The 13,471-nt window shown below is 34.5% G+C and overlaps 3 protein-coding genes across 3 annotated transcripts; 1 reads left to right on the top strand and 2 right to left on the bottom strand.

The window, feature by feature from the left end:
- The first annotated feature begins 3,320 nt into the window (after nucleotides 1-3,320).
- Nucleotides 3,321-5,483, top strand: LOC111883905 (probable RNA methyltransferase At5g51130). The gene is made up of 7 exons (XM_023880235.3): nucleotides 3,321-3,552; nucleotides 4,069-4,183; nucleotides 4,275-4,494; nucleotides 4,712-4,799; nucleotides 4,903-4,968; nucleotides 5,084-5,152; nucleotides 5,242-5,483. The coding sequence occupies exons 1-7, from the start codon at nucleotides 3,418-3,420 to the stop codon at nucleotides 5,329-5,331; spliced, it is 783 nt and encodes a 260-aa protein (XP_023736003.1). The 5' UTR covers nucleotides 3,321-3,417; the 3' UTR covers nucleotides 5,332-5,483.
- A 722-nt stretch (nucleotides 5,484-6,205) lies between these two features.
- Nucleotides 6,206-9,581, bottom strand: LOC111883849 (putative aldehyde oxidase Art an 7). Its single transcript, XM_023880180.3, has 3 exons — nucleotides 8,712-9,581; nucleotides 7,684-7,847; nucleotides 6,206-7,574 (listed from the first exon to the last, which is right to left on the bottom strand). Exons 1-3 carry the CDS (start codon nucleotides 9,156-9,158, stop codon nucleotides 6,380-6,382), a joined length of 1,806 nt encoding a protein of 601 aa, XP_023735948.2. The 5' UTR covers nucleotides 9,159-9,581; the 3' UTR covers nucleotides 6,206-6,379.
- A 146-nt stretch (nucleotides 9,582-9,727) lies between these two features.
- On the bottom strand, nucleotides 9,728-13,103 carry LOC111883851 (auxin-responsive protein IAA27). The gene is made up of 5 exons (XM_023880181.3): nucleotides 12,556-13,103; nucleotides 11,246-11,463; nucleotides 10,532-10,634; nucleotides 10,201-10,262; nucleotides 9,728-9,928 (listed from the first exon to the last, which is right to left on the bottom strand). Exons 1-5 carry the CDS (start codon nucleotides 12,996-12,998, stop codon nucleotides 9,891-9,893), a joined length of 864 nt encoding a protein of 287 aa, XP_023735949.1. The 5' UTR covers nucleotides 12,999-13,103; the 3' UTR covers nucleotides 9,728-9,890.
- Nucleotides 13,104-13,471: the final 368 nt, after the last annotated feature.

The following is a 13,471-nucleotide window of genomic DNA, read 5'->3' on the forward strand; positions in this document are numbered from 1 at the left end:
TTTCAAAATACTTGTATTCTCATGTAACAGGTAAATCGAAAAGGAAAAATGTACTCAGTAACGTCTTGCTGTTGTTTTAATTAGTACCGAACAATTTACTTTTGGGCATGTAATATTATGGATCAATGTACTGAATGTAAACGCTACCAGTTGTAATATTCAAATGCTTGGTATTGAATGATGTTATGTTTCATGTATATTCATTGTGATGGTATTCAATTGAGTCACAATAGCCCTCGGACGTTTCCGCCGTCTGGTTCGGGGGTGTGACACATCGGGTTGGCCGATTACTCCTCCGAGTACTTGCTACTCGGCCCTTACTGAGGCGAGTTACAGAATCTCGAGTACTCCCCGATCGATCCATTACTGAACTGAGTAGTGTTGTAAAACCTGGTCAACTCGATGATTAATATGTGTAATATAATTAGTGATTTATTATTTAACACACACATGTGATTATTACTACATATATATCTTAAATTTTCATTAATTATTCACGAAGTGAGAGCATTATGCGTTTTTTAGTTTTTGTGTATTCACAAGTATCTAATTTTGTTATATATTTCAATTAACTTAAGATTTTAAATTATGATTTTGACATATATAAATTCCCTAAAAATATTTTTACATGAATTACCGAATCTAAGTACTCCCCGAGTACTCGTTACTCGGTAGTCGGCCGAATAGGTGCCGAGTAACGAGTTCTACAACCTTAGTCATGAGCCACCCTCATGGTCTTTACCTGGAATGTCATGGGCTACCCCCATGGTCTGATATCCAAGCATCATGGGCTACCCGCATGGTCTTCACACAAGTGCCACGGGCTACCCTCGGGGTCTTCATACAATCAATGCATATCAGCTAACAATCCACAGATAAGATAATAGGCCGACATTGGTGACTTCGACCCATTGATATAGTGAGAAGACTCACCTCAGTCTACTGATAAAAATATTGCTCGTCTACCGGTCTGGAAAACTCACACTGAATATACACAAATTAACCTAATTAGATTAAGTAACAACTTAAAGCAAAGGCCAAAACCCTAAGTCCAAACTCCTCCAATAAGGCACAAAGGTATTTCTTCATTAATGGGCCTAACATCCAAGGTCCAATAACAATAATGGGCCACAAGGCCCAATAGTCCCAACCATGCCACCTATGGACCAATAACAAGTTCAAGGGACCAAATACTCTAGTAGATCCAGGCCCAAGGCTACGTAGGGCCCAAATGGCTCAAAATCCTAATGAAAGTCCAAAATCCACTGGAAGCGTATGCCCAACGTACAACCTCAGTACGTTTAGCGTACTAGGTTCTTTGGTGGTACACGCAACGTACAAGATATTACGCCCAACGTACAAGCAATTTTTGCACATAAAGCCGTTAAGTGATTAATTCATGAAGCCACTTCGTCCAATTCTAGAGCTTGGTCATTTTAAAGGTCCTAGGGCATAAAGTTAGAAATTTTATGCCTTTACATGTCATATGGCAACCCAACACCTTATTTTATCCATTAAGACCCCCTTTAAGATCTTAAACTCATGCATGGTGCCATAACAACCATCAAGTTAGCATTTTTATGCTTTTAACATGCCAAGAGAACTCGAATCTAACATTCCTAGCCTTTGGAGTTTCTCAAACTCACAAGAAAGGATTCATGGACTAAAAATGGACTTATTACCAAACCCTAACTCAAACTAACAAAATGATAAGCAAGGTCTGGACTTTTTACATCCAAAAGTTCCCTAAAATGAAGTAGATGCAGGATCTAGAAGCTCAACCATGTCCAATACTTGATCACCACCTTCTCCTTCTTGTAAACCCACTTAAATTGACACCAAAATCACTTTTAAGTTCAAGAATAACACTCTCTTGCAAACTAGGGTTTAGGGACGATAAGAGGCAATGGAGGCTGTTTAAGGTTAGGTCCAAATGGCATAAGAGTGTTTAAATAGGGTTCATGGACCAAAGATTAAGGTTTTGTCTTAAGCCATGTACGCCCCGCGTACGTGGTGCAGGTCCGCGTCCAACCACCCTAGTACACTAAGCGTACTTGTGACACCCCCATTTTTACGGTCAGAAAATACCGATTTTGTTTATGCTTTATAAAAATCAGAGTACCTCTTTTAATAAAAATGTTGCAGAATTTGTTCCTAAAAAAACATGATAAATACATTATCAAAACATTTCCGAAGAAATGTATTTTTATCCATTTTAAAACATTTGGGATGTCATCGTCAATACATAAACATAAACATAAACAGAACTTACATTCATTTACACTAGTGATCTACATCTCTTTAAATCTCTCAGTGTAAATTAGCTTCATATGGACACATGTGATACAAATAAGCTTGAGTGAGTCAGGTTGGGAAACCTGATGAGTACATAGGGTTTTCAACCCACAATAATATAATTATTATGTTAAACATCAAACGATCAACCCAATTACCCATCCCCATTATCTTCGTTACTCTTAAGGATCTACCCTAAGATTCAACTATTCCTCTTCATTCATTCCTAAGGAGTATCCTAAGGAATCGGCACTAAGTCTGCATAGTCGCCAGGGTTTATCTCGTTTATTGACAGTATCATTTTCGAGAGTCTACTCGTAATACCTGTCAATGGGTTTTTAGAGTACATCGGGTGAACACGTTGTTCACAACACCTAAAGGTTGCGAGTCTGCTAGTGTTCCATTAGACTGTCTAGAATAGTCTGTGGTTGTCATCCATACTCTGCTAGTTGACGGGGCCATCGCTTGGGTCATCGTTTGACTCATCATTTTGGCTCATTGTTTTGGCTCGTCGCTTTGGCTCGTCGCTTTGGCTCATCGTTTTGGCTCATTGCTTTGGCTCATCGCTTCCCACCATATTTTATCAATCAGATATCATCGCTCATCATTCATCTCATTTTTCATCGCTCATCATTTATCTCATCTTTCATCGCTCATCATTTATCTCACCTCTAATCTACCCATGTTTTACCCAACACATTTTGTAGATATAAAATACATATACAGTTTAGATCATTTAAAACATATATAAAACGTTTCATCCAGCATAGACAACAAGTATTCAGACGGTATATACACATATCACGTAATTTATATAAAATACTTCATATCTATGTGTTTTAAAAAAATAATAATAAGGATAAATACACAAATATATATAAATAAGCACATGTCTTGAAAGAAAAAAAAAAGGCTTATGCTTAATTTAAGAAGCTAACGTAAATAAACTCGTAAGCTTAAGTTAATAACTAATCCAGACACTCATAAGCCTAAAATATAATCTCATAAATAAAAAGCCTCAAAAATAAGTTAAAACATACACCCTCTTCGTTTCAACAAAACCCTGTGTTCCGTGTAACCCCTGTCCTCCTCCTTGTTCTAGACTGTCTTAAACCCTAAAAGATGGAAGACGAAGAACAAACCACGAACAACAAAGTAAAAACAGTAGATGCCAACAACCAGCAATCGGGGAAGAAGAGAAAAAAGCAGAAAGAAGTTGCCATCTTCGGCAACTACAGGAACTACTACACTTATCGGGTAAACCCTAATTTCTCAAAATAACTTCGCTTTTTGTTCTTCTAATTTCATGTCGGCAAACGTGTGTATGTATTTATAAATACATAAAGTTTGCTATTTTACATTGATGCTAAACTCGTTAGCTTGTGACTTATATCTGTTCAAACTTCGCACACAGCTTGAGCTGAAAGGTATTGACGAGGTTTAAATGTTTTAGTTGTTAATTGTTTAGAAGACATTTTTTTTCTTCGGAAAAGGAAAACTGAAGTTTCGAGGTGTTGTGATGTTCAATTCCAAAGTAATTATTGGGAAATCAGATAATCATTTGATTGAACTCATGGATAGTTATAGGTAGTTTTGTTCAACTGTTCTATGCAACGTTATGCTCATTGTTGAGTTTTAACTCACTAAAGTACCTGTGAAAACAGTATTTGTTTATCCTCTAGTTCTTCAGTGAATGCTTAACGTTCATATCTATACTCATGCATTCATCTATCAGTGCAAATGTAATCCATTTCTGATTAATCCATTTCGCAGATTGATCAAGGGTTGGAAGAAGATCCTAGGATTAAGATTATGAAAAAGGAATGGTTTGAAGGGAAAACTTGTCTTGACATTGGTTGCAATAGCGGATTGATAACCATTACAATTGGTGATCTTCAATTTCATGTTTAACTCAGCTCATTGAACAGATTCTATGTTTCTATGGCAATTAAATCTGAATGTAATTTTCTTGATTTCAGCAAAAAACTTTGGTTGCCAGAAAATCCTTGGAGTTGACATAGATTCAGCCCGAATTGAGGATGCACATTGGAATCTTAGGAAAATTGTGAAGATGAGTGAAAGCAAAAAGCAACATTCAGGGGATTCTCTTTCACATTTATTTGACATTGTCTCTTTCAAGAAAGATAATTTCGTTCAAAGTTGGTCAACTCCAGGGGAGAAATACGATACCATTCTCTGGTAATTTCATTTTTTTTCTTTATTAAATCACAGGACACGACATGACAAGACAGACAACATTGTACTGTAATTGACCTGCAACATTGGACTGAGACTGATGTCAGTATGACAAAATTTGTAGCTTTTTGTCGCACTCAAAAAGGTATTACAGGGATTCACTAATCTCTTGTTTGTGCAAAAAGACGATAATGCCCTCTTTATTTGCTATACCTTGCAGCCTAAGTGTTACAAAATGGGTTCATTTGAATTGGGGCGATGAGGGGTTAATAACACTGTTTTCGAAGGTTTGGAGGCTTCTTCAACCTGTAAGTGTTATGGGCCTTTTGGTCATTTTGCTTTGAAATTATTATCTTTTGAAAGGACATTTCTCTTTTCTCTTTAATTACATTTTTCATATTTAATTCTTAGGGTGGAGTATTCATTTTGGAACCTCAACCATGGACATCATATGTGAGTAATCGTCAAGTGTCAGAGGTTTGTATTTAGTTATATCCTAAATCTATCTTTCAACAATTTTACAATTCAGTTTTGTTAATTTGAAGGTGTAATTTTTTGCATTAATATTTTTTATTTTCTGTTATATGAAAAGGTAGCAGCGACTAATTACAAGATGCTTGAGATTTTCCCAGAAAATTTTCAGGAGATTCTTCTAGACAAGGTTCATACTTTTTTTTTTTCCTTTTAACATGCTTGATTAAATTTATTGATAATGAGATAACTTACATTTATTATGTTTCTTAATTGTAGATTGGGTTTCGTGAAATTGAGAATTTAAGTGCGAGTTTATCTGGAAGCAAAACAGGATTTAATCGACCTGTTTTAGCTTTATGGAAGTGAGTTTAGTTTACTTTTTCTTTTTTGGTCTTTGGGTTTTCCATTTTTGAGGTCTCTTGGAAATCCTTGATAGTTGATGATGATGTATTGTGAATGAATATATACATGGTTCATAGAAAAGTTTATATAATGCCAATATCAGTCCTTCAGTTTCTTGTTTTTGATCCTTTTTACCCTTTTACTTCCCAAAAGTAACTATTGCACGAAAGATAAAATCATATAAGAAACTAGGACGTATGTGTTAGATGACTGAAACAAAATGTGTGAGATGTGTACAACATTTTAAACTGTAAAATCTTCAAAGGTTATTTTTGGTATCATTTTGTAATTATATTTGATAAATGTGTTGGTTATTTATGAGATGAAAGATATAAAAAATATTGACCAGTTAGTTTGTTATGCCTTAATTCTTTCTAAAACTCGCATTATTTGACATAAGGGAAAAAAATATATTGATCTAATCTATCAGTTTAGGCTATGTTTGGTGGACTAGCTGAAAAGTTAGATGTTAGCTGAAAAGCTAGCTGATGGCTAAAAAACTAACTGTTAAATAAAAAGCTAGCTGATAGCTGAAAAACTAGCTGATAAAAAATAACGTTTGGTAAAACTAGCTGAAATATATAAAATTATATAAAAGGACATGTAAGAATATGTATTTCTATAATTAATTAAGGGATGTATTTAGAAAATTTAAAAAAACTTCTAAAAAGCTAGTCTAAGTAGTTTTTCAAAAAGCTAGCTTATAAGCTACTTTTTGGCTTACCAAACATGACAACATAAAAAAGCTCAAAAAATAAGTTAGCTTATCAGCTAGCTGTGACGCGCCAAACACAGTCTTAGTATGGAAAAATATAAGCTAATGTTGTATCTTGTAATATAATGTGTAAGCAATATTCCCATTCTTTCTAATTAACCAAGTATTATACAACTTTCAAACTATGTAAATTACTAAATTAGGCTCGTAAAATACAAAAAATAATATCAACAAAAACTACATTTTCGATTTAATTAGTCAAAACATACCTTCTGTACATATCATAAGAAAAATCTCTTAATCAATGTGAACCCAAATACCCTTGGCGGGAATACCGCGGAAATTCACAAATAAAATATAGTACCCCGGTGGAGCAATCTTTCCAGACGGCGGCGCCACGGCCATTATCAAGTTATTAGCCACCGTCTTCAGCGGCAGAACCAACAATCTTTGATTCATCGAAAACCCATGAGTCGTGAATGGAGGATAAAGCATCGTCACCTTCACATCTTGAGGATTCGCTTTCCCTCCATTAAATTTTACCGAAATTTTGAATTCTTTCCCGTACTTCAACACCTTATCTGACGCCTCCGGCGAGACCACCGGCCGGTGGATGGCGAGCGCCGGGTCAAGATAATGAGGCGAAAATTTCTCCACTCGCAGCTCCGTCGGGTATGGAACCTTGTAAAGGTATTTCGCATGTGGGTTACTTCCGGCGACCAAAACTTTCCCGTCCGGTACCAACGCCGCCACGGAATGGTACATTCTGGCGATAGTCGTCGGAGCCATTTCTTTAAATCGTTGACCCATGGGTTTATTCGGTGTGTATAACACAGGAGTGAAATTCGGATCTATAGCGTTTTCCCAACCAGCAACACCCTTCGTTGCGCCGTTTATCATTAAAAGATCGCCGGTGGGGAGGTGGAGGAGGTCGCCCATACATCTTCCCGACGGCATGTCCTGTTCTTTCTCCCACGTTGAAGTCGGATTCATCACCTTCAGTCTATGGCAATCTCGGAGCGCCGGCATAAACACTCTATTCTTGTTGTTCGTGTGTTTGCTGTCAACCGACGCGTACGCTTCCTGTGCATTACCACCGCAAACCACCACCTCTGCGTGGATCTCCCTTGGGCCGACGATTAACGGGAAGAGAGCAGACATCCCGGAAGGTGGGTAATTCCGCGCTCCGCCTTCCAATTTAGGAAACTGCCGGACAATTTTTCCGGTTCGTGGCTGGAAGGTGATGGCGCGGTCGTTGGCGAAGAGCCAAACGTTGCCGTCGGGGAGGAGGAAGAGGAAGGGGTAGAGGTTGTTTTCGATGTACATTCCAGGGCCGGGTTTTCTAGGTACGGTGGTTTCTTGGAGGAATTTCAGGTTGAATTTCTTTGGCGCGAATTCCAAAAGATGTGGAGGTATGAGTTCGTAGCTGAAGGAATTCCGGCCACCAACCACCACCGCGCTTCCGTCTTCTAAAATCTGGTTAGATGAATACCTATAACATCATTTCCGGCGAAGGGTCAAAACTGAAACAATTGATTTTTTTTTTCTTTTTTTGTCACTTTCATCTAATAAAAGGGTTATAACTTGTAATTAGTAATTACCATCTCTTATCAGCAAGAATGTTTTTCTTCTCGACAAAGTTAGCTTTTGGGTCTTTTAACGACAACGATCTAACGGATCTAGAACCGCCTTTAGTTCCGCCGGTAGCCACCAAGTCGCCGTTGGGCCACAGGTTTCCCGACGAACACCATGGTTCTCCGTCCATCTGCAAAATATACTCTATTGCAAATTAGCTAAATACGCTTATTTTGACTTATTTATTTATTTATTTATTATATTTTAACAAATATTTAGTTGTTTTGTAGTTATGATAAGTTTTGTTGGTTTTGTCTACTCTCTACGATGATTCTTGGTTTATTAAAGCCAAAAGTTTGTAAAAAATCTACTCTCTACAATGATTCTTGGTTTATTAAAGCCAAAAGTATGTAAAAAAAAACAGTTTTATCACTTTTGTAGGTTTACCGGTAAAACCAAATATTTTTGTCAAATTTAAACGCTTTCTATAAACTAGAAAAAAAAATTACGAAATTAAACACTTCTATCAAACTCAAAAGCTTTAAACAACAAACTCAAAAGCTTTAAACAACCAAAAATATATAAAAATGTAAAATTGAAAAAAGAAAATGACAAAAGTCTAGCATTAATGACCCATAAAGTTGTTGAAGGGACAAACAGAAATACATTAAAAAAAAAAATCACCATTTTGTGGTTTATCCATTAAAATCGAATGTTTTTGTCAAATTTAAAGGCTTTTATAATAGAAAAAAATAACAAAATCAAACATTTATGTTAAACTCAAAAGCTTTAATGAACCAAAAATGCGTAAAAAGGTAAATTTGAAAAAAAAAATTACAAAATTTTAGCATTAATGACCTAAAAACCATCCAAAGGACAAAACTGACAAAAGTTGTAAAAATTAAGGACTTTTGTCAAAAACACTTTCTAGTTTAGTTGGTTAAAACATTTTTTACAACCCAATAAACACCGAATAATTCAGGTCAGTTTCTAACAAACAATTAATAAATCGTTGGAATCAACTAATGAAAATACGATATAAAAAAAGACGCACGTAAATTGTCCGACTTTGTCCAGTTTCAACATCATAAGCAATGGCATGTGCATAGCAATCGGGTTTAAAGTTCATCTCAGGCGATTTAGGGCAGTTGCCGGGTGGGCCCAACTCTCGGGCAGATGGTCCAAGCGACGTCGTATCAAACCACACCGCCTTATTGTTCGACATCAACTGGAATTGCATAGCGGCAACACCTGCATTCGGGTTGTCGATTGCCCATGAACCCTTAAAATTGGTCTGAAAATCGTTTCCGGCCGTCGGAATCGGCGGCACGGGTCCCACCGGTATGGCAGGTCCACGACCTTTGCCACCGCCTTTGCCTTTGCCGCCCTTGCCGGGTCTTTTAGGACCAAGGTTGGCATTTGGACCGGCGGTGACAACTGAAAATATAAGGCATAGAGGGAGGAGGAGGTGGTGGAGGGAGGTTTTTAACGGCGGAGACATTATTGGAGCCTTTTTTTCAGGTGACTGGAATAATTGTTTGTGTTTTTAATAGGTGAAAAAAGTGTCCGAAAATAAAGGGAATCCGTACACAAATCTATTGGTTTGCTAGATTTTGGGGAGTTCAAAATGGTATGTAATAAGCAATAGATTGATTTTACACTATTAAAACATATTTTTTCACTACACTTTTAAGGTGTTCTTATTAATAATTAATATGTTAAATATAACTTTAAAATATACATTAGGACCTTTAAAAATTAAAACCCAATTATACATTTAAAATATTTAAGTTTATGTTGAGCATTTTCTAGAGTATTAACTTTTAGTTTCTTTTTAGTTTTTTTTTATATATATATTTTTTAAAAGCTTACAACAACTTTTGTCAAACACTTTTATAAAGCTATCAACTAGTTTTGAAAAAAAAAAAACCATAAAACCATCCACAATAGGAGCTACCTGAGTTTTTTACACCCAAAAAGTCTTGAAATTGAAAAACAAAAATTAATGGATAAACTTTTTCAAACCAATGGACAACCATATATATATATCGTCAAACCAATGTACAAATCTAGCATATAAATTCATCTTTAAATTATATTATATATATGTATGCAGTACGTAAGCCTAAAGATGGGACCCACAAAATGAACAAGATCACTTCACAAGAAAATATAACTATACAAACCATCGGTTAATCTGTTTTACTACTCCTGCATGATACCACATACACAACTAATTACGAACTTTACCCTTCTCCATGGCTCGAGGGGCTGTGAAATGAGACATCAAACAAGGGCAAAAACGTCAAATATGATCATATGATCAAAATTTGGATTCAAAGATAGACGAGTGATAATGAGAATTATTAGATTTGTAGGGTTCTTGATTCTTCTTTAAACAAGTAAAAAAGATTACTTTTGTTGATACTTTTTTGAACAATCATGATTATGGGTGTTCTTGATTCTTGAATCAAAATTATGGGATTTTCTTGATTTTTCTGTGAATATTTAAAATTTCAAGTTTCTTGTATTTAGGACTTTACCTAAACCGGTTGCATCTGAACTCTTCATGATCCGCATCCTCTTGCAAGAACCAGTAAACATACTGCAATAGTCGATAACATTTTAAAAGTCAAACAACACATTTGACCAAAATATTTTGACTTTTCAGGTCAAACAAGATAAATGAAACACAAGTTTTTTTTCTTAGGGAGTTGATATTTCCACTTATGTTTTATTGTTTTTGATTCATCTATTTTAAAAACAAAAAAAAAAAGTGTTTTGACTTTTATACCCCTCATCATGATTCTCTTTCTTCAATTAAAATGAGGGGTATAAAAGTCTTTTATTAAAATTTGAAAATATGAAACTTACTCCCAGGGAACATCACCAACAAGCATCAAATCACCATCTTTGTCTTCATACGTTAGTACATATTCAGGCCCATTAAGAAGATCCATTGGGCTTTCACGCAACCCTAATTGAAAATTTCCAGCAAATTAAACAACTTTACATAATAAACCCTAATCGATAAGTTTTAAAATAAATTAAAACTTGTGAAATCTCTTAGCATAATTAAAATCCCTTAATAGCATTTACAAGAACTCATAATATGCGCTAATTGGAAATCACGCATCTACAACTCACACGTCTTTCTTTTTCCCATTTAAATAAAATGATGTCTGGATAAATGATTTCAAAAAATAAATATTCAAAAAGTGATGACAGACTTTGTGAAATGGAAGGAAAAAAAATCAGGGCAAAATTGTAAATAGTTAGGACTTAATGGGAAAAGACTCGTTTCTTGACTTTCTTTAAAAAGTCATTCTTTTTGCATAAAGTAAAAACAAAAACACCCATATATACCAACTTTCTCTATTAAAGTTGTTCTTTTTGGATAAAGTAAAAAAGAATTACCCATATAGAAATAAAATCATGTTTCTTTATGTTGAAGTGTCAGAAGGGCAAAATGGTCATTTATACCCAAGTATGTCTCCATTAAGTCAAAAGAAACAACAATTCAAAATGTAACAATAGTGCATGTAATGTAACTAGTATTAAGAGGGTAAAAAGGTAAATAAGTTATACCAAGAGTGAAGCTACAAAACATTTTTTCTAAAGCCGATGAAAGATCCAAGTAGCTTTTGTAGATTTTGAGATCCACTTTTCTCAAATATGGAGCTCCATCCATACTAACTTTGACATAAACACATTGTGATCCTGTGTCTTCCTCATTTTTCGTGTTCTTCACAACCATACAATTCTTTCGAAAAGATCGAATTGGAGGCCATCCAACCACCTGTCCCCTGATTCAAAAGTCAAACTTTGACTCTTTAGATCATGTATGATGAATCAATATGAGTACTTATGTGTATATGACATATGTATATGTATATCAGCTTTATTGCTTTAAGTAATTTATTTCCGTTAGTTTAAGTTTCATAATTGATATTATATGAGCTAAAATTTCTACTTAAGTTTGGAAAATTACATTAAAGGGGTTGTTTGGATGTCTGCTTTTGAAAGTGATTATTACAAACTAAAAAAAATCATAATCTGTTTTAATCTAGGGATAATTAGGGAAATTAGATTTATCTCTAAACAATTCACTTTTCAGTATAAAAAAGTAGTCCCTGAGTCTTCGATTAGAACTAATAGTTTAATACTTTGACTTCAAAAGTCAACAGAACTACTTTAATTTCAACATTGATTCACATAGAGCCATTCTTTCGGGAAAAAAGAAATCCGTAATCTATAAAGAAGTATAGGAAATACTATAATAATATATATGAAATTTGTTGCTCAAAACATACAAAAATGTATATAAGTTACAAAATTAAGTTGTACAAGTTTGACTTCTAAAGTCAAACTTATCAGACTTGCAAATAAGAGAGAAAAGTCCTGAATTTGAAGCTTGCAACAGAATCTTTTTTTATTTATTTCAAGCACAAATTTAAGAGTGATTTTTCAAATGATTATAATACTTGAAAAATCATAATTTGTTTAAATCTAGGGATAATCGGGTAATTTTAGGCTTCTTGAGCATATTCAGTTTTATTAAAACCCTTAAAACTGATTATGGCGATTAAACGGACATCCAAACACCCCTAATTTTATATATAAACAAGTTCATGTTAATATTCAGTATTCAATATTCAAAAGTCAACAGAACTACTTTGAATTTCAATATTGACTCAAAGATTAGCCATTCTTTCAAGAAAATTTCCGCATGACATGAAATAGTAAAATAAAAAAAAAAAGTAGTATAAATAATGAAAACATTCGTTTTAAAAACGTAAAAGATGCAATTAAAATAAAAGTTATAAATATGTTTAGTACAAGTTTCACTACGAAAGTGAAGCTTATCAAACTAGCAAAGAAGAGAGCAAAATCCTTACTTTGAAGCAGCAACTGAATCTTGACCATTTGATGCAGAAATTTGAGAGTGTTTGTCATGTAAATAGTTCTTAGATGACGATGAAACAACAGCGTCTTTTACAGAACTAGGGTTCTTATTTTCACCTCTTGGAGAAGACGAAGAAGATGAAAAAAAGGCACTATTTCTAACAAAATCAACCTCAGATCCACCATTATCAGAGAAACCCCATGTTCCAGAAGAAGTTTTAATGGTGTCTGAGAAAACCCTTTTGGCTCCTGACACCAGAATCTTCAGGGCAGCTGTACCACCCCCATTGATGGTGTTTCTCTCAGGCGACTCGGAACCAGGCAGACCGAGTCTTAACTCAGTGGCTTTCAAATTCAAATCTTGCTTGTGGGTTATTTTCTCCATTTCTGCTTCTGATGAGGAAATGTAATCGAGTTCTTTTAAGGACATGGACATTGAAGATGGAAGGGGTTTTGCAGCATGAAAATGGAAAGAACAGTGTAAGTATCCAGGTGGAAAAAGAAATGAGATTGCTTTGTTCCCTATTGTTTTAGTAACAATATAATACAATAGCTATTTTTCCTATTTTATATATCAAGTGCAAAAAATGGTAAAAAATTGGTTGAAAAGTTAAATAAGATGGTAAAAGAAGTCATGTAAAACGGTGATGTTATTAATAAAGATAAAAAGACAAAAATAATAACTTTCTTTTAAGTTTTTATTCCAACGAATAGGAAAATAACGTATTTTAAAGTTCAATTTAACTTAGATCATTCATAATTTAAGTTTAATAATAGAGTTGAATAAGTCATTCAATATTCAATAGATTAAATTTTATCGCACTGAAATGAATTTGAAGTAAAAGTGTTCATCGATTTAAATCCAATGAATTTGGATGGAACCTTTCCAATCCAATCATCCATTGGATT

The sequence above is a fragment of the Lactuca sativa genome, chromosome 7 (assembly GCF_002870075.4).
Source record: "Lactuca sativa cultivar Salinas chromosome 7, Lsat_Salinas_v11, whole genome shotgun sequence".
In the NCBI taxonomy this organism is placed as follows: domain Eukaryota; kingdom Viridiplantae; phylum Streptophyta; class Magnoliopsida; order Asterales; family Asteraceae; genus Lactuca; species Lactuca sativa.

What these genes read in the sequence shown, in the direction of transcription:
- LOC111883849 (XM_023880180.3), bottom strand. Translation starts at nt 9,158, where the DNA reads ATGTCTCCGCCGTTAAAAACCTCCCTCCACCACCTCCTCCTCCCTCTA. An exon ending in GACAAAGTCGGACAATTTAC is followed by an intron (nt 7,848 to 8,711) that starts GTGCGTCTTTTT and finishes TATATTTTGCAG; the next exon opens with ATGGACGGAGAACCATGGTG. An exon ending in ATTCTTGCTGATAAGAGATG is followed by an intron (nt 7,575 to 7,683) that starts GTAATTACTAAT and finishes ATGATGTTATAG; the next exon opens with GTATTCATCTAACCAGATTT.
- LOC111883851 (XM_023880181.3), bottom strand. Translation starts at nt 12,998, where the DNA reads ATGTCCATGTCCTTAAAAGAACTCGATTACATTTCCTCATCAGAAGCA. An exon ending in GTTTTGTAGCTTCACTCTTG is followed by an intron (nt 10,635 to 11,245) that starts GTATAACTTATT and finishes ATTTTCAATTAG; the next exon opens with GGTTGCGTGAAAGCCCAATG. An exon ending in TTCAGATGCAACCGGTTTAG is followed by an intron (nt 9,929 to 10,200) that starts GTAAAGTCCTAA and finishes CTCATTTCACAG; the next exon opens with CCCCTCGAGCCATGGAGAAG.
- LOC111883905 (XM_023880235.3), top strand. Translation starts at nt 3,418, where the DNA reads ATGGAAGACGAAGAACAAACCACGAACAACAAAGTAAAAACAGTAGAT. An exon ending in ATTGATAACCATTACAATTG is followed by an intron (nt 4,184 to 4,274) that starts GTGATCTTCAAT and finishes TCTTGATTTCAG; the next exon opens with CAAAAAACTTTGGTTGCCAG. An exon ending in AGGAGATTCTTCTAGACAAG is followed by an intron (nt 5,153 to 5,241) that starts GTTCATACTTTT and finishes TCTTAATTGTAG; the next exon opens with ATTGGGTTTCGTGAAATTGA.